Source organism: Aythya ferina (assembly GCF_964211825.1).
Source record: "Aythya ferina genome assembly, chromosome: Z".
Classification (NCBI taxonomy): Eukaryota; Metazoa; Chordata; class Aves; order Anseriformes; family Anatidae; genus Aythya; species Aythya ferina.
Window position 1 is genome coordinate 83318332 of NC_140299.1, and position 26640 is coordinate 83344971.

The window sequence follows — 26640 nt, forward strand, 5'->3', positions numbered from 1 at the left end:
CATTTAAATGGTTTAGAGCTGATGCTTCCACTCATGCCACTGCCTACCACACAGATGGTTACTGCAGGGAAGCAGCTTCCTATTGGCCAAGACCTATTTGAGATCTATATCCTTACTTAGAGGTCTTCCCATTGACATTAAGTTATGCTCTTGTTTCAAGCATAAGGCTATAAGTCTTTCAATTAGGCTCAGTCTTTCAATTAGTGCCTTGTAAGTTTGAATTGTGTCTTTCACTACGAATGATTGCATGTGTTTTTAAGGAGTTCTACAAAATAGTTCTATGTCAGCATATAATTGGTATCTTTCTGTAGATAAGATTCAGTACTATTTTGCTAAGACCTCCCATCTGAGAGGAAAATGGAATATTTCTGTGTGAGGAGACTAATTAGAAGAAGCCAGGCCTCATGCCTATCTTGCACTGCTGTGAGGATGTGGAGATGAATTAGAGAACATCCATTCACCATCATGCATATTTCTAGAACAAACAGCTTTGTTGCCTGTGGTCTTTACAAAAGCCCTCTGCCAGAATAAAGTGTGATCTGTGGGAGACTGTTTGTCAGGACAGCAGTCACTAAAAGGCAGGGGTATGTCTCAGTGTCTGTCATTGTCCAAAATTCTCGCTCTCTCGCCTGTCTTCCTGGAGTTTCTTTACTGTTAATGCTGGCTCGGTTTTTCCCTGCTTCTACTTTTATTGACTACCTTTCAAAAGTACCAAGATGCTAAGACATGGAGCACCCTGAACTGGATATTGAACAAAATTACAGGCATTCCTTGCCACAAAATCTCTCATTTTAGCCACAGTTTAGTAAAGAGAGCTTAGCATACTAAAATATTAAATGAGAATTAGGTGTCAGCTCTAATGTCAGTCCTTAGGCACTTAGGTAGTGCTATCTGATCCAATGCACTTGTGTAAGTATAATAATTTCTTTTTAAGCTACGTGCTGAGCCAACAAGGCCAGCTTTTGCCCATACAGAAAGGTCTGCTGTACATAACAGACTTTTATCCTTATTTTTGACTCTCTTTCAGGAGCGTTTAATGTGGTCAGACTGCACTAGTCATGCAACACAGGGATAGCGTTGCAGCCAGCAAATCTGGCCATCATTGCCTTAATTTATTAAGGCTAAATGTAAGTGTGAGACATTCTTGGGTCAACAAGTACTGAGAAAGAGACAGTACTTAAAATACAAAAGCAGAGCATTGTGGCATTGTGAACCTATTGCTCTCCAGAATGAAAGCAATCTTAAGTCAATTATTGAATCAGAAGAACTTTGTCTAAGAATATAGAACTATTATTTATTTTAAAAGTGCCAAAGAATGTAGCAATCTGTTATACAAGCACTCCTGATTTTACACACTTTACAATGTAAAAATAATCAGCTCTTCCGAGTGTCTTTCATTTTTCTTCAATTAAGGGTTTAAGTTTAAAGTAAGCAGTCTTGATAAATTAATGGTATGTTTAGCAATCTTAGTAGAATGACTCTTATTATTACTGTAATTTCTTTGAACAAATGTGAATGTTACAAAAGCATGTGTTCAGCATAAGTGACAGTGCCATGATGATATTTCTTTTATATCCTGAAGGTCAGTTAATAGGATCACTACACTGCAAACCAAGCCCTGCTATTTCTCACCGACGGACAGGTTCAACTTCAAATACATGTTATCCTGCATTCAGACTCTAAAAGACATATTACATACATATAGGTTTGGATAAGGAAAACATCCAAATAAAGTATTGTGCAAAGGTACAGCTTTTATTCAGGCTAGTTATTCTAGCGTCTCAGTTCCACACTGGTAGAGATTATAAATATGCTGCTAAGAAAGACAAAATCATCTTTCTTAACCCACTGGGTTACTGCTGAATTAATTTGGCTGGGAGAAAAGGGAGGAAGGGGCATAAAGATGATTTTTTTTAACGTGACTGTTTACAGATTATTCCAGAACCAGGCGTGTTGTGAATTTAAAGCATCATAACCAGTTTGGAACCACCCCCCATATGGGCATACCCATTTCAGAGCAAGTGAGGGTTAGCTTATTTCACTTGCAAAGTTTATCGTATTCATAATAAGGGTTTCCCAGAAGCAGAGCTTTTTCACAAACTGTATTTCAGTCAGTTCCACCATATAGACAGAAATTTGCTTTACATGACTATACAAAAATTTGATTATGTACAATAGATTTTGCTAAAACAGGAAAGCATATTCTAATTCCAACTTCCACAAGCACAGACACAGTATTAGTATGGCTTGGAGTATGTACATGTATGCCTTGTGTCAGAATATTGCACCTGCTGTAATAGGCAATCCCTGTAGCCATTTTTTAAGCCTTAAAACCACAACTAATCTTCAAAGGTGAAATACAAAGAAAAGAAAATTTGTTTTTACACTTCATCACTTCTTTATGTTCCAAAATGACAATATCACTGGTAGAGGAAAAAGTCTGTTTTATGTTTTAAATAGTATTTTTATCATTTCTGAAGTACCACTGCCACATATCCCTTTTGTTGATGCAGTGTTGTAACAAGATCTTTGGAGATTTGTAAGAAGCAGCAGTCTCCATTTTCATTTTAAATGGTCAAATATTTTATATGCATGATAAAAAAAAGAGCAATTAAGAGGAGGAAAAACTGCATTTCAGATTAGACCCTATGGCATCATTACTTTTAGGATTACCCAAGCTGCTGCTGAAATCTTAAGAAAAAAAATACCTCCCTTCCTATTCAAGTGGTCTGAGTTATGTCCATAATAGCATCTGTGAGAAGATGCACTGGGAATCTGCAGCTCAGATTACAGCCTTACCAAGATCTTGCCAGAATCAGGCAGAGAAGACGGTTACCTTGGACTTCTAGTGCAAGAAACAAATAGAATAATGATGGATTATTTTTAGAAAACTATGGAAATACGAACCACAACCTCTGTGTAAAAATTATTGTCAGAATAGGTTCTTGCCTAACTCAATACGTATTTTTAATCTGTGAGCAAGATCTCTAACTGGAAACAACAACAACAACAAACAAATAGTATTTGGTAAATCTGTATATTAGACAGGGCTTACTTTGAAAATGGAATTTTACTATATTTATCAGAAATAAATATTGGTTTCTGTATTCTTTCTATTCTCAGTTCACTGTTAAGATAGCCCTTTGATCATTTCCTAAGAATATATATATATTTAAAAATAAAAAGACCCATCTCAAAACCTTGAATGCTGCCAGCAGGTTTCACTATGATCACTCTTTGAAGCCATAACTGACTGGATGCCAAGTCCAGACTTTGTGAGGGCAATAATGTGGTGCATTTTCTCTTGAGAATAATGGCCAGCTGTACCTATCACAGAGCGATTCGCCAAGGACTGCAGACCCATGGCCCAAACCCATCCTTTGCCACCCCTTTTATGTGGTGTAGTGCCAGCACTAAGCAGAACACAAGCACCAAGAGAAAGAAGAAGTCCTTGAGCTCTGCTCCGACACCAGCCAGGTACCAAATGGTAGATGCCAACACATCACTGGTGTTTGCTTAGAATGTGTCCAAAGTTGCCTTATTTTTAGATGCCACTGTGAGTTTTGTAATTTTAAAGCAGCTCTTGGTTTGTCATTCAGGTTTATGCCTCCGCAGTATCAAGAAACACCTTCCTTGTTTTGTGACATTGACATTTCCATATATTGTTGCTTGTCTTATGAATGTGTTAAAAAACTGCTGCTTGGATGGGGTGACTAGACAATAACAGGGGAACATTCTTTAGTTTAAAACTCCTACTCAAGATATATATTCCTGAGATTTCTACTCCTGTCAGTTATAACTAAGCCATTAAGTTAATCATGTTGAATTCAGAAAAAGGTGCTACCCGAAACCTGTCAAGGTAATTATTCATCTTTATCCTCTGAGGTAGGAGTGCTTTGTGTCAAATAAACATTTCTTAAGTGTTCCACCATAACTTTCTCCTCATCTTCCAGATCTGCACCTTCTTTCATCTCCCACCTGAAAGAGAAAGAACTTTTAATTAACGTTATTATGTGTTTTAAACCAGTTTTCAGAAAAGAAAGCTCATACCAAATTTGTTACCAATTCATTGCTGTTGTGTTCCCCCCTCACCACCTCCACTGCATCAGCTAACACCACTGAATCATACAAAACAGCAAATTGTCGTTGTTGTGGCTGTCTGCTTCATCCCCTGGTTAAGGTAAGTGTATAACATCTGGCTATATGGGCCCTTATCACAGTTACGTGTGCAAGTGTCCCAGATGAATGCTATAAAACCAGGTGGCTGGTTTCCTCTTTTTCCTTTTGCTAATGCACTGACGAATCTCTTTAAACCTTGGCAAAAGAAGTGCAACCTTTAATTTGAATTTATGGCCCTCAGAGTCATTCTGAAACACCACTTTACCAGTCAAATAGACTTATTTTAATCAATATGAGTTGTTGCATATTTTTAGGTGGAGGAGTTGTTTGCTTAGAAGGAAGACAACTGAAAATGCTAAATGGAATGTGTTCAAAACAGTTATTGCTGGAGGAATAATACACAGAAATCTAGCAGTCTTTGCTAATGGAAGCTTAACAATAAATCAGCAGATTCCTTTTTAAGATAGTGACTTCATAGTTGTCAGCACATTTCATTGAATCTTAAACATTAGTGTTGGTAAAAATCTTCAATGTCATCCAGTTTGGACATTCTTTAGTGTTCACTTTATAAAAAGTTATTACTAATACATTACATTACCATTTTATCAAAAAGTAGTCTATTTTTAAAGCATTTAAGCAGGTCCAATGAGGATAAGAATGTCTTCTATGCATTTGCTTAACAGTATCCATGAATTAAAGATCTATGAAATGAGCTTGGCACACACCTGGTCTCTCATGGAATTTTGAAATTGTTCCAATCTTACGCTTAAAATCTGGGGAAAGTGCTGGTTTGTAAAAGACTACTGGACTGTAAACAAGAGGGCCACAGCACTTCTTTGCTATTCTGAATGGGATGAATATTCAGGTGTCTGTGTTTAAACACAGGAAGAGTCAACATGTACTCTTTTAAAATTGGTCCAAAATGGAACATGTTTTTACTAGCATATCTAAAATGTGTGACAATTGTTTTGGCAATAGCAATTGGTACAAATCCAGTTAGCCAGTTCAAGCAATGTGAATGTGAATGCGAATGACATTACCATCACAAATTACTTTCAAAATACAAGCTTCATCAATTGAACAGCCAACCTGTACGTCTCTGTTATTTCAAGTTATTAGTAATATAGCCCTTAGAGAAAATTTCCAAATATATAGCCGTTGTACATTTTATTTTTCTGTGGCCATATCCTGGAAGATAATATTAAATCAGGATTCCAACAGGGTACTGAAATTATTTGAGCCAATCCATCATATCACCATTTTGTTTACATGCAGCTACAGTCCATATAACCGTAATATCAATCAGTGTCTAGATATGTAGTAAAACAAACTTTCATTATATTCTTCATATTTAAAAGAAAAATGTGTTTAGAATAAGATGGCAACACCTTTGTAAACCTTAGGGTAGAAATGGAAGTTTTTAGGCCATTACCACTAGTGTACTCAGAATTAAACATTTGAAATATTTTTGCAAAAAAACTGAAACACCAAACAGTGCTGATGACATATTGTATGCACCTGAAGAGAATTGTTAAAACCTTTCTTCTGCATGCTGTTCCTCTCCATATTCCATAAAGCTGAACAAGGGAAGAGAAGCTAGCAGAATATTTTTCAGACAAATGCAGCAAAACACTTCAGCACAGATAAATAACAGGAATCACTGAAGCTGGTCCCCTAGACCTTAGATCATGAGGTCAAAAAGGATGCCTAGCCTTGGGAGGGCTTCTGTTTCCCCTCATAAATGAGGCAAGAGAGGAAGTCTTGGCTTGTGCATCCTTAAGCTAACAGAGGGCAAGAGAATTCAGTACCCTAGGAACGTTCAGCTATTCCAGCTCAGCTTTCCTTTGTAAGGTATCAATAAAATAGCAAATGCTATCCTTGCTCATAATTAACATCAATACATCCATTTAGATAAACAGGCATACAGGAATATGTTCCATGATATATTTGTCTCTCCACTATACTGAGTTATAAAAGCTAAAGAATCATTAAATTTTTTTGCAAAGATGCAGAGAAAAATATTTTTTTCAGGGATCTTTTAAAAACTATGTACGACATTTTAGCAGGGCTAGATTTAAGACATAATGATACAATTACATATTGTAAAATATATGTACATATATTTTGTGAATTGTACTTATAATCCCATGGAGTCACTTAAAAAAATAAAAATAAAAATAGTGACTACATACTATTCTTAGATGCCTGTTACAGACCAAAGGGAAGTATATGCAGTTGATAGCAAAGAAGAAACATTCTAAATCAGAAATAAAACATACACAGTCATATCTCTACAGGGATAGCCAGAAGTGGCACAGATTTTACCTGCTGAAGATTGCCACTTTTAAAGAAGTTTTATTAAGAAGTTTCCTTTTCATTGATAGATCTCCTTTTCATTGAGAAGTTTACTTTAATAGATACTTTTTGACTAGTTACTGTTAATTGCAGTTCATTATTTATAGCAAGTGTGTAAAGATTTGAGTGAAAATTATGCAAAAAAATAACAGGGAAGAGTAAATATTAACAAAGTTGGTATGAAATGTAAGAATGCTATGAAATTCAGATGTATTTTGAACTTGAAAAATCACTGTACTGCTACTATTTAAGAGACTAACCACGTCCTTTTTAAAGCTTATACAAAACAATGTATAAAAAGTGAAGAGTTGACAAAAAGGGTCACCATAATATAAACATTCTATAGTGGTATCTTGTGTGCTTATGTAGTATTTTGACATCTGTTGCATTTCTTAATAATTGCAGCTCTTAATAAGGACTTGATAAACCTTACAACATACTTCATGTAATGGAAGGGAAAAAAAATAGAAAGCACAGCCACTGGAATTAAAATACATGCTTGCCATACTGGCACCATTGTTATCTCCTACGGTAAAGCTGATATCTCAGGTCCACTTGTAGGGAAGCTGGTAAATGACGAAACATTAACTGTACAGCTGTCCATTAGATAGCTTTAAATATGCATTTTGTACTGAAGAATAATAGCCATATTTAATAATTGCTATGTATCAAAAATAGATGGAATAATTCACATCCAATCTAAAGTAGACACAGTGCCATTCAGACAGCATCACAGAGTCACAGAATCACAGAACTGTAGGGGTTGGAAGGGACCTCGAAAGATCATCGGGTCCAACCCTCCTGCCAAAGCAGATTCCTCAGAGCAGGCTGCCCAGGTAGGTGTCCAGACGGGCCTTGAATATCTCCAGAGAAGGAGACTCCACAACCTCCCTGCGCAGCCTGTTCCAATGCTCCATCACCCTCGCCACGAAGAAGTTCTTTCGCATGTCAGTGCGCAACTTCCTGTGTTCTAACTTGCAGCCATTGCCCCTTGTCCTATCCCCACAAACCACTGAGAAGAGGTTGGCTTCTGTCCCCCACCCCTCAGATATTTATATACGCTGAGGAGATCCCCTCAGGGATCATAACATGGGTAAATATTCAGGCTTAGAGTACCACAAGCTCTTAAGTTTCTCTATATTTTGTTGAATTACCACTGGAAAGCTTTACAGTTACACTATTTTCAAGAAGAATTTTGATAAAAAGTCAGTAAAAGCAGAAAAGGCCTCTTTTTGCCAAGTGCTGTGCAAGAAAATAAGTCAAGGGTGGGAAAAGAATAAAAAGATATGCTTAAACTTAAATCCCATTCCTTCTCATGTTTATGTGATTTAAGAGTTGTTTCATGTAATGTTCACGAAAATATTTGCCACATATTCATCTTCATTTTCTTCAGTAAGCTGTTTTGCTGTAATTTTCAAACTTCCGTCTGAATGAATTTATTTATAAATAACACTATAAACTGAACGAGGCAAAAGAAAGCCATAATTTGTGCATAAACAACTAATCAATACAATTTTGTGAAACTGAAATGAAATTCATCCCATTGTTTCATAGGTGCAGATTTTCTGCAGGGGACTTATCCCTCATATGGGCTGCCAGCTGTGGCACATTCTCTCATCGTGCGATGCGCTTGCAGCTGTGCAGCCCTCCCAGCTCTGTTGGCCCCGGTGTCCCTCTTTGTTTAAAGAACATTTTTCATGAGCAAGTACTTCCCTTTTAAACTTGAGTGGAAGTGAAATGATTAGTTGTACTTTCTCCAAAAGAAGTCCTCGTATTTGTCCCTATGTTTGCTCATTGTAGAATATAATTATGAAAAATTTCATTAGCTGCTTGATGAAAATAAGATGACCATTTTTTTTTGCTGGCCATCAACAGAGAAAGAGGCAAGCAACAAAGGAAGCATGAAGCAGAGGCAGGTGTTTTGGTGTTTAATTTTTGCCTTTTGCAACCTCCACACTACTTGTAAAACACCAGCACACATCCTGTTCTCAGAATTATGCACGAGCTTCATGAATTTTGGTGAGATTTCAGTCACCTTTGGATGAAACAACCATTATCTCTGTGCTAGAGTATACCCATACATTTGCACCTGAGATGGGAGTCTTGTAGTTTTGGATAGTTCTTGATACTTTTGAATGACAATTCTATACATTTAAATTTATATGCTTTTTGTTTTAACTAAAAAAAAAAAAAAAAAAAAAAAAAAAAAAAGTTTACCTTTAAATACATTGGAATAATGTCAATAAAGTCAGCACCATTCCCTATGATGAGCTGCAAAGGGTAGAGAAATCCCACTCTTGAAGAAAGAAACATTATCTCTGCTCATGGAGCATTTTAATGAATTATATTTTTGCTTCCCTCAGTTTGTAAAAGACAGTTGTGGAGTATGGTCCTGCAGGCAGTGAAACAATTGTTTTATCAATGTCTATCCTGTTATATTGCATTGTGAGATGAGGAATCTCAGCAGCTGGTATCTTTGTTTTTGCCACTTTTTAGGTATTAGACAAATATACATCTCTGTAGCTTTCACTTCCTATTTCAGCTGAAAACACACCTCTTATATCATGAGAAATCATAGCCCATGAAATGCATTTTATGTCTATGTTAGAAAGACATATAAACCCAATGTTTGTCCTTAATCTCAAGTCTTGAGAAATCTTCCAGCTTCTATGTCAGACAATGTTTTACATGTATTTTTCTATTTCTACTTTAATCAGATTGCATTTGGTGAAAATCTTTTTAAGGCTGTAATAACAAACTCCTTAAATTTTAACAGTTCAAAGGGCGTCTGCTTTGCTTCAGTTATTTGTGTAGTAATTGAATACTTCTATTAAACATGTACTTCCCTGAAGGACAATAAAAATACAGGGAGGAGGACAGCCATCATCATACACAGCTACTATACTATTGAACAAGACCCAGAGCAACAATGCTGTGAATGTGAGGATTTTAGTAGTGATATTCACACTGAAATCACACTGACTGGGACAAGGTCTCTGTGTCTACCTAACGCAAATAAGTTCCTGTCTTTCTTAATCTGAAATAAACAATATACATCTGTAGAGGAAACTTACCCTGCTTTCATGAAAATGTATGTGAAAATAATTGTCCTCCACCATATTCATAATTAAATCAAACCTGAAAATTTCAGTACAAACCATTCTATGATTCTCTGATTCTCTGAAATAGAAACTTCACAAGTGTTGGAATAAAATGATGAAAGATCATTTTTCAAGGCAAGAACACAGCTACAAAGAATGTTGTCTAGGACAGGAGAAGGCACACAGCAAAAATTTTCAGCTTTTCAGTTTTCCTGCTGAAATTGGAAAGAAGAGGCAGTGTTTAGCCAACCTTCCTGTTAATGTTGGTTGCTGTCTCTTATCTTTGAAAGATGGTGAATCAAGCCTCACAGACACCAAGCATGAGTTGCAGAGAGAGGGAACATATTGCAACAGGATTCAGCTTTCTCTTATGTCTTTTTTTAATTTAACCTTTTTCTTTCAAATTCGTAGCACAGTAGAAAGCATGGTTATGTATAATACCTAAAATAAGAAAGGGAGAAGAGAAATCATACATTTCTAATAGTTTTCTTCCACACTGCTTCAGTCCACAAATACTCCTCTTGGACTAAGGCACCTGAATTCCCATAATGCTTGTTTTGTCCTGGACCTTGGCCAGCTGGCTTTCCATAACTTTGCTCTGAGTCATGGAATACGTGTCTTCTGAAAGAGGGACTTGCTACTGCATTTAAGTGCATTTGGGAGTGAATTAGATTCTGTAATAGCATGAAGAATAAAAGAAATATACATAGGTCAGCAGGATTGTAGAACTATAATGCTTTTGAGTGATGAAGTGCATGTGAGCACATTCCCATGTTGGCAGGGTTAGGGAGGGTGCTTGGCACTCTCATTTGTTTAATAATAAATTATACGTGTCCTAATTGGTGAAAAATTGGCTGAAAGCTTTTTTAAGACAGGGCAGGTTTTAGATGACGTGTTCATTGTCAAATATTTTAATTAAGAGCTATATAAATTTAAATCCAACATGGACACATTTGGTTTCAACATTTTATAAGTACATGATGTAGGTTTTTATACAAAATTATATCTGAATTTGGAATGTGTTTTTGATTTCCCCAAATTTTCAAATATTTTTTAACCTGAACTGCTATTTTCATCTTTTCCAGTAACCAAATATGTATAAAATGTTTTTATTCAAAAGAAAGCATTTTGATTTTTTGCTGTTGCACTTTGTTAAGTTAAAAACACAATGAAAGAAACTTCTTCAAGTCCTAAGCAAAGTTATTTATCCACAAAGGATATTTATCCACAAAGGATAAATTCCTATAATGACATTCACAGAAATAATGGTGGTATGATCACATATGCTTATCGCCTACAGGTTATATCCTCTCCTTATTCTTTTATTTCTACTTTAGACCATCCCAAGAAACTCTAGTGCATGTATTGAGTAGCTTATATGACTCTTTGAATTAAGTAAGAACATTTGTGTCCTTGATTGTGCAAATGCACACAAAATATCAAACACATGCACATACATATACTCACGTGAGAATGATGTGTAAGCATAGCAGACTAATGACGCAGACATTCAAAATGGCAGATTTTATGGAAGAATGGGATCAATAACACTATGGATAAGCTAAGTGCTAGAATGTGAATATTTGAAGGATTTTGAATTTTGTATAATCTTTGTAACTTGGTAATTATTTTTCAAGGAAATCAAGAGGCACAAATCCACCAAAGGAAGTATGTTATGATCACAGCGCAGGCAACATTTCCATTAAGTAAATATAAGGTTTACCTGCATATAATTACACGGTAGAGCTTGGGAACCAAAGCGCACATAGTGCGCTTTGTGACCTGGTTTAGTGGTAGACTTGGCAGTGCTAGGTAAAAGGCTGGACTAGATGATGTTAGAGGTCTTTTCCAACCTATGTGATTCTATGGTTCTGTGATCTACTACAAATATTCTGCTCTTCAAATCATGCACTTTTTGTTCCCTCTCTTCACCCCTCCCCATTTTATTTCAATTTACAGAGGCTTTCCATAATGAATGTTGAAAACCCAATGTAAATACTTGAGAGGATTAAGATTTCAAGTGTGGTTACTGTGGCATATGTATGTTCCATAAATATAAACACAAGATATATCTGATGAGAAATTATATTTGATAATTTGACAGGTTTGTGGCATAGGAATTAAAAAGAATAAAAATCATATTTTGACAACAAAAAACTTCCTGCCATTATTAAGAAGGGGCTATTAAGATAGCATAAAAAGATGAATATTTTGAAAACATGGATTATCATGGGAGTAATATAATCCCCTACTTTTCTTAAGACATTGAATTAAATAATATTAATTTCCTCCCTTTTTAAAATAATTCCATTCAGTTCATAACTTGCAGAAAAAATGTGCAATATAAGCAGAACACTTAGGGGAGCCAGGAAGCTGACTTGTACTGGTACCAAAAGGTTTTATTCAAATTTAAGCAAATGTTATGTCCTTTCACACTTGTAGCAAAGAAAAATCACTCCTGCCTGGCCCCTGGCCAGAACACCCCAGTCTCCCGTGAGGACCAGGCCTGCCCCATCCTGGTACCTGGTGCTCATCTAGAGCAGGGTCACCTGGAGCAGGTTGCTCAGGGCCATGTCCCACAGGGATCAGAGCATCTCCAAGGACAGAGACTCCACAACTTCTCTGGGCAATGTGGTCTAGACTTTGACCACCTTTTGAGTGAAAAAAAAGTGGTTTTCTTATGCTTACACAATTTCCTGTAAGTGCCTGTTGCCTTTGGTCCTCTGACTGGGAACCACTGAGAAGAGACCTTACCTCAGCTCCCCCCATCAGGGGAGATGTATCCACTTACACACATGAGCAAGACCCCCCTGAGCCTTCTCTTCTCCAGGATGAGTAGTCCTACCTCTCTCAGCTTCTCCTCATTTCATTGTATTTCCCCATACCGTGTGGAACTACCCCAGATGGCACACAAACACCACATCTCCTTCACACCTATAGGAATCCTAGCAGGCAGCCTTACAAAAGGAAACATTAGCCCTGTCATTAGTGCTGTCCCATATGGCACAGTTGTCCCCCCTCAAGCATGCTGCAGCTGCATCTAGCGCTGACTAGTATGCGTTCATGTAACTAAAGATGGTATCATATGATATTTCTACATGGAATGAAAAAGCGTTGTAGATAAATGCCAGAGACAGCACTGAATGAGCTGGAAAGAGCATAGTTAATGTTTGTGTGGTACTGGCCCAAGCTCAGAAGGCCATACCTGCAGCTAGGAGGGCAGACTTTAAATCATTCAGAGGGCCTTAATTTTCACATTTTTACACATTCTAAATCTTCAGCTTGCAGTTTGAGTTATGTTTGGATATAGTACATTTATATGCTATCTTAAAAGTATAGAGTGCCTTATGGAAAATGCTGACAAAAATCCAATAAAGAATATCACAAGATGGTACACAAGCAAAGGCATGTTACAGGGAATGTAATCCCAATACCTTATACAAGTAAGATAGTTATCTTCCACTAGTAGTAAAAAGATAAAAGATACCCATACATGTTTCAATATACACTAGAATGCACTTCTTCTTTTTTTTTTTTCTTTTTTTTTTTTTTTAGTCCTTCCAGAAAATTATCTACCAGGACTATCTGTTTATGTTTAGTTCTCTCCATCTTTTTAGGCTGGACCCCTTGGGAACATGTAGTCAGTGAAGAGAGTTTCTCCAGCGTGGTGGCACAGCAGGTGGGGTTCTTTGGGTGTCCCGTCCTTCTGCCCAGCTCACAGATTAGGTATGGGACAATTCCCTCAATCAGACAGCAGCAGTCACTGTTCTGCTGTTTTAGCATGGATCTTGGTCAAATGCTTTTACTAGTGAACAAAAGTTCCCTTCTGCTCCCAAGGATTTGGATCGGCCCATAAGAATAGCATCACTTCTCTGAAGTAGCTTGTACCCCAAGGAAAGGAAGCAAGTTTCCTTCGCTTTATTTTATCCATGCAAACCTGTCCTTGCATAGAAAAATCAGTGATTATAGCTTTTGTAATAGCCTTTTGTGATAGCTGAAATACTGGAGTAAATGCGCCCAAATCAAATATCTCTAGTGTACATCAGTGCTTCATTTCCCTGTCTGAAACTGGCAGGGCAAATATGGTCCTCCAATAAAGGACAGCATGTGACTATTGCCTGTATTTCTTTTCCTATAGAAAATAGATGTCTAATATAATAAAATCTATGATTTCTTTTCCAGGTCTGTAGTACTTTTTTTTTTTTTTTTTCCTTTTTTTTTGAAAGGCAACTGTATGGAAACTGCAATAAAGGACGTGATCATTAAGGGCTAATACTGAGTCAGAATGAATTCTTTAATGTTAGAGATTGAGATATGCCAAAAATAAAACAAAATAGGAGATGGAAAGGCCAGAATAAATTGGCTGGTTTCCATTGTTAGATACAGAAAAAATTGAATTCAACAAGCCCGGAAGCCTAGCAGCTGCTTCTTATTTTATTTTCAAAACTTAGTAACTGCTTGTACAACCTTTTCTCATGCTCCCTGAGGACTACCAGGGCTAGACTGAAAAAGCAACAACCAATACATGCAGAGATACCACCTCAAAGAAGAATAACATAATCCACAGATATAAATATACATAACATAACAAATCAATTACAGACTAGGAAACAGGTGAATAAACAAATGCAGACAAGGAAATAAAGTTAGATAAACAGGATCTCTGTCCACAGTATGCTTCATTCTTAGCAGTTTGGCTCCTCTTTCAGTAGTATTGCAGCCCTTTACAGAAAGGTTCATACTAAATAAAGAGAGAAAGAAATAAAGACAGACAGACTTTGTTTTTTCATGTTTGGAACTGAAAATATTTTCTTCAGTTCACTCCATGTGTCATACAAAATAATATTGCTTTTATCAGGGTAACTAATATTTACATCCAGAAATGGGAAAATCATATCTGGAAAACACTGCCACAATGCTAAGAGAAAGGTGAGGGAAAAGAGGACTGAAAATTATGGAAATCTTGCAGACCAACATCTTGAAACCCAAGCAAGAGAGAAAACTAGAAGAAATTCCCTAATTGTATTCCTGAAAAAGGCAAACTGTGTTCTCTATTCTCTGCTTATCTCAGGTCCACTGACGTATACAGGCTGTTGTTAAATGGGAAAAGATGAATAAACAGCGACAAATTTCACGTGGTTTTGCTCCATTACAAAGACTGGTGACTCTGCAGAACAGCATGCCAACCTCTCAAACATGAAACTGATCTTGAGGAAAGTATCTATAGAAAGTTATTTCATAAAGCTATGTATTAAATATATTTTAAACTCTCATGTAGATTAATTGATTTACTCAATATGCATGCACCTGGAAATATTTTAATTGTAAATAGCATTTACTACATTTCAATACACATCTTTAGAATACTAGCTAAATAGGGGGTTGATTAAACTGTAATACTACATACTGAAATGTCTTAATAGACCTCATATTTACGGTAGCTTTCTTCTACTCCTCCATTCTTTGGAAAGTCAAATGCTACTGTGCAAATATTGTTTTAAAGATTATGAGGCTCTAGTTTTCAAATTCATCCAGTACAATAATTTAAATTATAATGTTGGTTTTATTAATGCAAGCAGTGATTGAAGGATTTTGCTGTACTTAGCATAAATAGTAAAGGAATTGGTCTACTACATTATTTCTCATTACTCTGTTAGAGTTGGAGTACCCAAAACCTTGTGATACAAAGACAAAAAACAAGAAGCAAGAAACAAAAAAAACAACCCACACAACTACACATGAATATAGTATGATGAAACTTAGCTGATCTGAACATAATGTATCTAATATTGATTTTGTACTCAATTTTGTACTTGCTCCAGTGAACATTTAATTAATTTCCTATCAGGCTAGTGAGAAGAATATTTGGCTCGCCAAACTTTCTCCTGGCTGTCATTGTTTTCTAAGGTACATAAGCTAAGGGACATATTATTTGACAGATAAAGCAGAAAGGCAGTTTTACATCTGATTGACTAACTAAAAAGCAGTGGAAGTCACAAAGCAAGGGGGAAATGGATGAAGAAAAGGATATGCAGGAAAGCAATACTACCATGCAAAGTCTTGCTTTAGACATGCAGATTTTAACTGAATTGCACAGGTATGTTTACAATTTTTGCCAACCCAGAAAACAGATTTGGTAGATATTTTTTACACGTGTGCCATCATTTAAAGGGAAAACACATTTAACATCTAGAAATCAAGAAAATATCTCTCCTGCGTTCTGAGTGTAGTGGTTTGGCCATTGCAACCCATGAGAAAGGCAAACAGAGCTCACACCCCCACCCTGCTTCCTTGGTCAGAGATGTGGAGAGAACAAGGGAAAGATGCGCAGCACTCTGTTGGGCTGCAACACTGTGATTCTATGAGGATTTTATTAATTCCTTAGCAGAAGAGAAAGGAACTGACACTGTGGGACAGTCTGTATCTTTCTAATTCAAATCACTTGCAGGAGACATGAGAGAGTGACAGAGGAGGGGTGTGTTGTGTGCTGGTGAAATCCCCAACTGCCAGGCTCCTGGCTTTGTGTGTGTGCAGGATGAACTCCAAAACGTTTGTATTTCATCTTGATGCAGGATGGGAACAGGTTTGAAATCTCTGACATAAATACCATTTCCTCTCCTTTATTGACTAAGTATACTGAAATCAAGCCAATAAAATCTATATATGATCCAAATAACGCGCTTCCATATAGGAAGGTCTGGAAGATCTCCAAAAGACAGATACAGGTGGAGCCTACAGTCTCTGGCAAAATGCCTATAAATTAATGCCATTTTCAGCATCTGAAGCAGGATTTTGTAGCCTATTAACTTCTCTGCAGCTGCTTACACATTTCACAGAACATGATGCTAAGCAATAGCATTTGATCTACCCTGATTAGGATGGATTTGAGATAGTGAAGAGTTAAAAAATATAATAATTTATTACTGTATTTGAGCTCCTGGTTTTTATTTCTAAAAGTCAGTTTTTATTTCTAAAAGTCAGAAATCAGCACAAAGTTCAGTGCTTTCAGAAAAAAAAGAACAATTCCTGCATAAAGAGCTGCCAAAGAAATAAAGAAATGATGGATATTACAATAAATGAGACCGTGAAGCCAAAGTCAGTGCAATGTTTCTCTCCTTTTTGAAATTCTAATTTTCTCCATATTTCTGCTCAAGGCAAACAGCATTCTCACTACATATTTGTGGAGCATCATGTGAACTTTATTCTAGGATAAAATATTGAAAGAATAAGTTGTTGAAAATACATTGAAATAGTTTTAATTATTCAGTATTTTTAATAAGAATGATAGATTTAGAAACTACAAGGAGCCTTATGATCATAAAAATGTAGTGTCTGCTGCAACTGGCACTTGCAAGTTCTATTTCATGCCAAGCAGCAATTTTTATGTTTCTGAAGAATCTGGAGCAGCCATAGACATGGCTGAAACCATGCTTTGAAGGTAGAAGTGGGCACCATGTAAATGTATGCTTTATCTGTCTACTTACAACACATTAAAATCATGACTAAGACATTTTAAATCATGACTAAGTCATTTCAGAGGCTGAGATTAAGTGCTTACAGCCTACGTAAAATTTTTATGAGCATAAGAACCTTTTGATAGGTCAAGCACAAAACTACATTGTTGGCTCATTGTTATATTACACTCATTCTCATCTCAGTTGAATAAGTGCCAACACACCACTCTTTTACCTTACTGCTAACCTTTTAACATCCCTATACTGCTTCTCAGCTGCAGTATGTTTAAAACCCAACTGCGGTACTGCAAAACACAGACAAATATACTCTTTTGTCAAAAAGACTGACCTCTCCCTTAAAAAAAAAAAAAAAAAAAAAAAAAGAATACAAAGGACAAAGGGTACTTGTCCACCTTGACTTTTATTTTCTCCGTAAGGATACACACCCTAAAATCCACATAGAAAATTTATTAGAAGACCAGCAGAGACAGGCATCATGGAAGATGAACTTTTGCAAAGGAGGAGTTTGTATTAACTCCTGGCTAATGCTGCAACACAGAAACCCACATGCAGATCAACATAGAGTCCAATTTGCTGGGTGTGGGCGACTATTTCAAGTACTTATCATTACACATTTACCCTTCTTTTAGTCTTTTCTGAGTTAAATTCTAAATCTTTGCTGTAAGCAGGCATGGCTACCTCACACAAGACAAAGATCTACAAGACAAAGGAGACCAAATCAGGGAATAATCAGGGAGTTAGAATTGTTGATGCATGTTACATTATATTCGAGTATTTTCTCCCTGTAGTACTCACTCAGTAAATAAATACAAAGATCTGTATCTCAGGAGGGCCACAGTGAAATGCAGCCCTCCTGGAGCATTCTAGCAGAAGAGATTTGACTGATTTGCAGACAGGTATTGCAGTCCTGAGAAACAATATGTAAAATTCCTGTTATCTGCTTTCTTTACATAAGTTTAGAGTGCTTCTCTGCACTCTAATATTAGCTTATCTATTCTGTACTAAAATCTCAGCTCAGTTTTCTTAATTAAAACATATCTAAACACGTATCAAAAAACAACAAAAAAACAAATGAACAACAAAAAAAAAAACGCAACACAAAAACTATGTAACAACAGCGTATTAGACATGCTGGAGCTAATGTGTCTGAACAATGAATTGGAAGACTCAGCACCTGACTGAGACAGTGGTCTTCATTTAGGTTGTGTAATAAAGCACACAATTAAAAATCCCTCCCCATCTTTTCCATCTTTTTTTTTTTTTCCCCCTTTTAACTGTTAGTTCTATAACCTCCTAATTTTCCTAAATTTGCTGAGTCTCTCTCTTTCTTTATGTTGTGTTAGTGAAGCAGATTGCTGATAGCACAATACCTAGTGCAACATGTCTTCTGCAGTAATTTTGCAGGTAATTTCCTCAAACACAAAAGAGACAACATGTATAGGACAAAGCTAGTCTGTAATTTACTTCTGGATAACAAATTATCAATTTAGTCACTTCTTTAACAAAATGAAAATAATTTTCATCTCTTAGATTGATTTTTAACTGTGCTATTACAATATTATCCAATACTACTAGTATCATGCATATTTAATTTTATTTCAGAGATAAAACATTTTGTGTTAGGAAGAGGAGGATAAACTGACACAAAATGAAACAATTCTTCACGATAAAAATAACCAGCATGAAAACACAGTTGCGAGGAAGGTAAATTATAAAGTATGCATTTATCCAATCATTTTAAATACCATAATTACACTGACTGCTCATCAAAAGACTTTTAAGACTCATTAAAATTATAAAACATTTCTAATTAAATCCATATTTAAATGAAGTTTCTATAACGAATCTACATGGTACTTTAAATCCAACAAAAAGTTCTGGTGAAAAAAATCCAATTAATTGAAGTTTTTGTAAGAATTCAAACTTAATGACAGGGCCCCAGCAGTTGCCTTTAAGTTAAAACTGAAGTTTGCTGTGCTGTGTCCATCTCTAGCCCAAACTTGTCCAAAAATAATCAAGCCTCATGAAATTTCACATGTCAAATATTATTATAGTATACTTTTTATTTTTTTTTCTGGGAAGTGTAACTTTCCAATTTAACAACTAATGCAAGTAGGTTTTAAGGTTTACATTACCTTATACATTATTAAAGTGACTCTATTAGAAGGCAAAGAGCAACTGCGTTCTTATTACTCAAAACCAGTCTGAAGCACAAGCATCTGCTCACACATACTCTAGCCTCTATGATTTCAGCTGCCAATGGTGGAGCCTGTTGGCCAGCCAAGGACAGGGCACTGGGATAGACCATCAGTACTCGGGCAGAGGCTTCTCCAGGTCCCCTTCTTTCAGGTCACATCTTTGAGGATTTACATCATACTCCCACTTTTGATTGTGAACGGCTTTACTACTTCTTAGTTTTATCAACAGCGTTGCTCTTTCTCAGCCTTACGGATAGTATCATACGTTTTGATCCTGTCAGTGGCATCTTTCCAGTGTGAGACTAATTGTCTGCTAAAGCACTTTACTGTCTTACATTAAGGACCAGATAGGTGGATTTTTGCAAGACCCCAGCCTTCAGCTAGGACTAGTAGGTTAAAACTGTTCCAGACCACATTCAATCCTTCCTTCTCAGAGAATTAACATATTCATTGCTATTCACTGTCCACCAATCCCAACAAAAACAGGGCAAAAAAAGATGGCATTGAAACCTAAGCTGAGACTTTTTCAAAGTTACTTTGATGTTCAAAAATGACTACTTTTAAAGGTTGTTAAACATGCAAATAGTATTGGTGACTTCAAAAACTCAAAAAATCAAGTACACTTTGATTACATACTAGTAGTTGGTTGAATATATCTCTACAATCTGTTGGTCTAGATATTCAGTTATGTTTTGTTGATACTGGTATTTATTAAGGAAAAAATAGAGTTGAAATTACAGTTTTAAATCCACAAAGGCTATGTTTTTATTATAAGTGTCTATGTTCAAAGAAAAATGGGAGGTCAATAACTACAAAGGAATAAAGTTATTTTTTAACATAATCAGGAGTAACTAAATAAGACAATAGCACATAAAAATGGCCATATGTAAAAATATACATATGTATATAAGTAAGAATACATACATAGAGAGAGAGAGAGTGAACCACGGAGTACTCATGTGAATGGAAAGTTGATGGAAGGGTCAACTTCACCTTCTGGAGCATTTTTTTTTTTGGGGGGGGGGAGGGATGTTCAATGCAGCTAAAAGAAAAAGGGACCTCTGAGGAAATGAAACACAATCAAACATTAAAAGAGTACTTTTTGGTACATCTTACCAAAAAGAAGTGAGAAAATGATCTGATGGCTGGATGAAGCTGTCAATCCTTAAAACCATTGGTCTACCCAGTCAGTAAAAATAAAGGAACATTTCTGCCTCACAAATATGCAGCCTGCCAGCACTCTGACAAATAAAGTGCCCAAATGTAGCCAAAAGTATGGATCTTACCTGCAAATGTGTAAGCACAAAGAATACCTCCTCATTAAAAATATTAATTATATCACCATATAATTCATCTTATTCCAAACTTAGATATTCTGAGGGAGTATATTTTATGTTTTTGTGTCTATTATTGTCTTTTTATCCTTATTAAAACAATGAACTGAATGACAATTAGCCATTCTTAACAACTCTAAAGCCTTAACGTGATTTGCTAAACAAGCACACCTGATATACTAATTGGGCTATTATTTCCATCTGACTTTCAAAAACTTTTAAGTGTGAAGTACTTTTCAACTAATAATTCAGGATTATGAAAAAGAGGTAACATTAAAATATATTAAAATATCCTTTATATGACCATACTTGACCTATTTTCTATATAAAATCAAGTCCTCTAAGAATGAATATTTCTAAGTTTTTTAATCTGATTATATCCATCAAATGCAAAGTGACAAAGATGAAAACTATGACTCAAATGGATATAACAGTATTAATTTCACAGTATATAAGAAGATTGAAAATGTTTTATATTTCAGATTGTATATTTCAGAATAAATCTGTATCACTGTCCTGTGGAGATGAAAATTCTCCATCTTAATCTTAAATCACAGGAGATCTAAATTTTACAAGTAGTCTTCTGCATAACTAAATTGTAGATTATGATAAATTAGCCACGTCTTTTTTCATACAAACCTGCAAACCTGTGATACCTTGGATAGAGCTGGTTACATTAAGTATCTTTGGCAAGGAACAATGATTTGCTTATCTATTGTTAATACAAAAGTCAAAAATACACCTTCAAAAAAATATTATCTTACTGCCTGGAAATCCCTGAATGCAAAATTGTCTACTATGTAATAATGTAAGAAACATGGAATTGTAACCAAAGTGTGAAGGGATCTCTAGTCCATCCTCCCAAACTCAGAACAAGTGGAACGAGGTCAGGTTGCTCAGGACAGCATCCAATCAAGTCTTGAACACTTGCGTGGATGGGGAATCTGCAATATCTTTGGGCAACATGCTCCACTGTCTGAGCACCCTCAATAATATGTACACCTATCCGCATCTACTTACAAACTTCTTTGAACTACATAGAATGATTAGTTATCAAACTTTCTTAAATTGCGGATCCAGTTCTAGCAAATGAGTCAATGTGGGATATTGTGCTGAGTTGAAGAGAGGCCATTTCTCTATATATTTCACAGAGATTCAAGATGTGGCCTTCCCTAAGGGTGTAGAAATCCATCGTGGAAGTTGTAAGGAGTAGAAATGCTTCCTGCTGCAATTTGATGAAACAGAGGAAACCTCAAGCATGAATAAGTCCGAGCTTCCTTGCTGCTTCTCCCTGTAGAAACATCACCTGCAGAAGATGCAAGAACATCCTTTTGCAAGAAGAACTTCTTCGAGAGATTGAAGTTCAAAAATAGTAGCCCAGTGGGCGAGCTCCAGAGGCATAGGAAGAAAACATAGATTAGATGGCAAAAGAAGAGTAACGTGCTAACACAAAAGAAGGAAAAAGATTTGTAGGTGGATAAGGGAAATGCTGCACTGATCTATGAATACATGAGGAAAAAAAATAATGTATTTTTGTAGCTCAAATGAAGGGGATCCAATGGAGGTACTGAAAGGTTTTTCCTTCTAAAAACATGAGCAACAGTTCTTCAGCTTTCTGTATAGAAATTTCTACTGGCACAAAAATGCATTTGCCTGAATATTGTACATATTAAGCTATGTACACAGGGAGATTTATCTCTATTTAATAGATGGGGAAACCAAGGTACAAAAAGATTCCGTTGAGCCAAAGTTCGCAGACTTCTAAAATGTACACACTGGTTTTCATTAAAGTTAAGGAAAGAAATAACCATTAAGCTCCATTTTTCTTATGGTTTTCATTTTCTTACTTATTCTGTTGGCTACAAATTGTTTCCTTAGAAATAAAGAATAAAGAGACAGCACAATCAGAATATCAGAGTATCAGGGAGTGGCTAGGTTGGAAAGGACCTGCCATGGGCAGGGTCACCTCCCCCCAGCCCAGGCTGCCCCCCGCCCCATCCAGCCTGGTCTTGGGCACTGCCAGGGATGGGGCAGCCACAGATTCTTGGGCAGTCATAAAGATCAGTCTGGACAGTTTTATTTTGCTAGGATAACAGTAACTGTTTCCTCTGCTCTGCCTTCTCTGTTCTTCATGGAGCCAGATGAGCTGAGCTTCTCCAGCATTTGGCAGTACTTCAGCTATGGGAATGATGGTATGAAGAGATAAGGAATCTCAGCATGTGAATATTTGAATATTGGTGAGAGGTTAAAAGAGTTCTCTCCAGCCTTCCTCACTCTGGAGTGCCTATATTCTAGCAGCAAGAGCTCTGTCCACTCAAAGTGGAAAGAAGGACACAGTCTAGTAGATCTCATTAAGCAGTCATGTTCAATGGATTCTGACATTTAAGACAAAACAAGCAAATATAAACAGTAACTGCTATCTTGAGTTATTTTGCAGGATTTCATTATTTCACTGTTTGCAAACTACACGGCTGTTGTTTTCATAAAGGATGTCTACTTTGTCGTTTTTTCCCTTTCTGTCTGTCCATGCTTGAAATTGTCACCCTTGATGTTCTTCATTTTCCTTCTCTTTTTCTTTTTTATGGGTCTTTTTTTTCTGAATGCTCAAGAGGCAAACAGGCAACAAGTCAGATGTGTTTCTCTATGTGCCTTATGTGTGTCTTTATGAAGCAGAATGATAGGAATTGTTCAGTTTTGTGCAAAAAGCGCTACAGATCTAAGGAAAGGAAAATGAGCTGCAGTTTTAACAATCAACACTTGTAATAGACTACATAAATTCTACTGTACACAGAAATAACAAGACCTTCTTGAACCCTCCCAGTGATTAATTAGAAAGCCTGTCTTACAGATTTTTCTCTCAGGTGTAGTAACCTTGTAGACCTTACCATTAAGAACTAATAAATAAATGCTTGGTTAAGCACAAACTGGTTGATAGGCAGTGAAAAGGAGTGATGATCTTGGTTTTATGCAAGACAGTTATCCTGTCATGTTACCTTAGAGGGAAAAAATAATACCAAATAAAAAATAAAAATTTCAAGTACCTAGTATAATGAATTATTTAGAAAAATTCATTACAGTTTTTCCAATATTAACGCAACATGTAGGAAGTATAGTGCTCAAGTTGCAATCATACGCTCTTTTCCTACTACTATATTACCTGCACAAATCTAAAATAAAAACATAGTAAATCTGAAAAAAATACATTAAATAGTATAAAATAAAATGTATTTTATGATGTGGTATGCCTGTATATTGAAAGATAATGGTATAGTTTTAAACTTTAAACATCATATTTTCAGTGTGCTTCTGAGCACAGTGTGATACAATTAACGAAGAACAGGAGATGTCTGTTTAGAGAAAATGTGACACCATAAAAGATGCAGTGAAAAAATTAGTTCTTCTCACAGATTACCAGGCACATTAGATGCTACATATTTGCTTCTGTATTGTACATGTTACAATAATAAACCAGCATCATGCTTTAATTCATTTAATGTCTCCTCATGCAATGTACAAACAGAAACTTCCAGGTTACTGAAAAGACATAATTCTAGTTCTACCCCCTTTGTTTTGAGTTTTCTGAAATGACGAATAGTTTAAGATGTTTAGAAGATAACAAATACAAATAATAGACATTTAGATAGGCAAATACATGTATGTATTTGCTGATTAAATTCTGAGATCACTTAAACCATACTACAAGATATGAGTCTTAGGCTTACTCTGAGTTAATAAAAAAATACTGTCTTATTAGATGAAATGGAAAAATTTTTTTATGTGTGATGCAGGAAAACCTTAATTCTGCCATTCAGTCCACACTTACATGTATATAAGCACACGTTATCTTCCATGTGTTTAGCACAGCTTTAACCTTGAATTTTCAGTGCCTATGTCTGCATACAGGGATACCTACTTTGATGGACTTCAGCAGGTGGGTGACATAGAGCAGTAACATATTTGTGGTAACAGCTCTTCCTCATTTTCTGGTTTCTGAAGCATTTTATTGTCCTTTTGCCCCTCACACACAAAATGCAGGTTCTCTACTTCTCCAGGTTAACAGTGAGGGGGATGCAGGAGTAAAATGAAGGAGTTACTGTGGGAAATTTTGGTCCAGCATGTGCCAAGCAGGAGAGATGTCTACTTTGCAGGTTTTCTGAGGATAAAAAGAACTTTGCCCCTCTGGTTGTTTCTCTCCACTTTCAGCCATCCAGAGTAATGGACAATATGAGAAGAAAATGCAATCCCCTGCAACATCTGAAGTGGTTCTTAGCTGGTCAGGTCAAGATGCTTCCATTCAGAGGATTCAAGGATCACTGCATAAGAGGATATCTGACTTTAAGTACAGACAGCAGAATCTCTTAGGAAACAAAAATCACATAAAAAAAAAAAAAAAGTATGCAAAACCCTTAGAAGAATCAGGTCTCAATATATATATATATTTTTAAGAAATAAAATATAAATAGAGTTGATAATATAAATGGGGCAGGCTTTTCGTATCCTGCAAAATAAAATATCTGTCTGTATTTTGAAACAGCATGAGATGTCAGAAGCTAAGCACATCAGTGGGCCTTGGAAAAAAGTAAATTTAAATAAGATATGAACTGTTTTATGCACTGGTAGGAAGCACATAAATTAATTTGACCTGTCAGATGAATGTTGAGGGGGTGTGCCTAAGCTTAAATAAATCCTCATGCGGCTTTTACTAATTAACTTCTGTAAAAATCTACCCTCCTGAAAGCACCCTTAATATTTCACTTAACCCGTTAAAAGTTCACCATTCTTCTCCAAGCTCTTTTCCATACCTGGAATTGCACGACAGAAATTATATACTTAAATCTCTGATGTTGCTGTATTTTAATCCTCCTTGTGTTTCTTAATTTTGAAATCCGTGTTTTGACAGCTCAACCCCCTTGATTAATGTCTCAAAGGAACCCCTATACGGTTTGCCTGTAAGTGATCTAATTTTGTGCGGGAATGCCTGGGCTGGTATGTTGAACCGATTCACCACCCAGGTGGCTACATTTGGACTAAATGAGCTGTGAAGATCTTCATCTAGGCCCATCGCAGTCTTTCTTCATGTAGTCCCACAGTATGCAGCCGCTCCTGCAAACATGATTTGTCACAACCCATCAATAGAAAATAAATTATTGCCATTCTCACTTGTCAATGGGCTTGTCTTCACTTTGGCTGGCCTAATGATTGGAAGCGCAAAGGGAACATTTCCAGCCTTTGTGGAGCATGATTATGACTGAGCACACTACTTCCCTATGCATCCTGGCCAGTAAAAACAAGCAGGGAAAGTAAATTATTTCAATGTTTTGCACCAATGATTAGACCATTAGCCATGAATGCTAGAGAGGCTTGTATTTGACAGTTAAGATTTGTTCAGTTCTAACATTTATTTGTTCATTTTAATACCAGGAGTAAGGCTTCAGCATTCACATTTTGTAATGTTAAAGTGCAAAAATATGAGTGAGAAAAACAACCCTGGCTAGATCACAAATCTTTAATCTGAAGAGATAAACTACATGGAATAGTAAAAAGAGTTGATTTAAATTTGTTTTCACAGCTGTAATGTTCTCAGACACATAAGTATCAAAGGAAGAGACATGACTGCAAAAATGTCTAAGTGGCAGCTTACTTAGAATTTTTCCTCTGAATACAACAAGAAGTTGTAGCTGACCTCTTCGAATGAACAGTGTAACAACACAGGAGCTTTTAAAAGTCCCTTCACTTTTCTTATGGCATAGAAAAGGAATGAAATGGTTCAAACAGATGGTATCAATTTGGCTTGTGAAATTCAGACACTGTAGGTCAGAAGACAACTCTTTTAAACATACAGGCAAGAGCACAGCTAGGATGTTCTCTGTGATGGATACCTCTAGATCACAGTAGAAACACCACCAAATTATCTGTTCTAATCTGCAGTACATAAATAGCAAGACGTTATTTTACATTTGCTAAACGTTATTTTACAGAGCAAGATGCTATTTTACATTTGAAACAGTTTCTGTAAAAGACTGACCACTATAGTACAGAGAAAAGTTCATCTTCTCTT

General features: G+C 36.1%; 1 protein-coding gene across 3 annotated transcripts in view; it reads right to left on the bottom strand.

Annotated features, from left to right (window-relative positions):
- Positions 1 to 1392: 1392 nt before the first annotated feature.
- KIAA0825 overlaps positions 1393 to 26640 on the bottom strand; it is a gene marked incomplete at its 5' end in the record, with an annotated part of 250673 nt that continues 225425 nt past the window's right edge. For all 3 annotated transcript variants that reach the window (XM_084504191.1, XM_084504188.1, XM_084504190.1), the window contains one exon: positions 1393 to 3978. In XM_084504191.1, the coding sequence (XP_084360317.1) occupies positions 3864 to 3978 (115 nt within the window). In that variant the 3' untranslated portion in view covers positions 1393 to 3863. The remainder of the gene's footprint in view (positions 3979 to 26640) is intronic.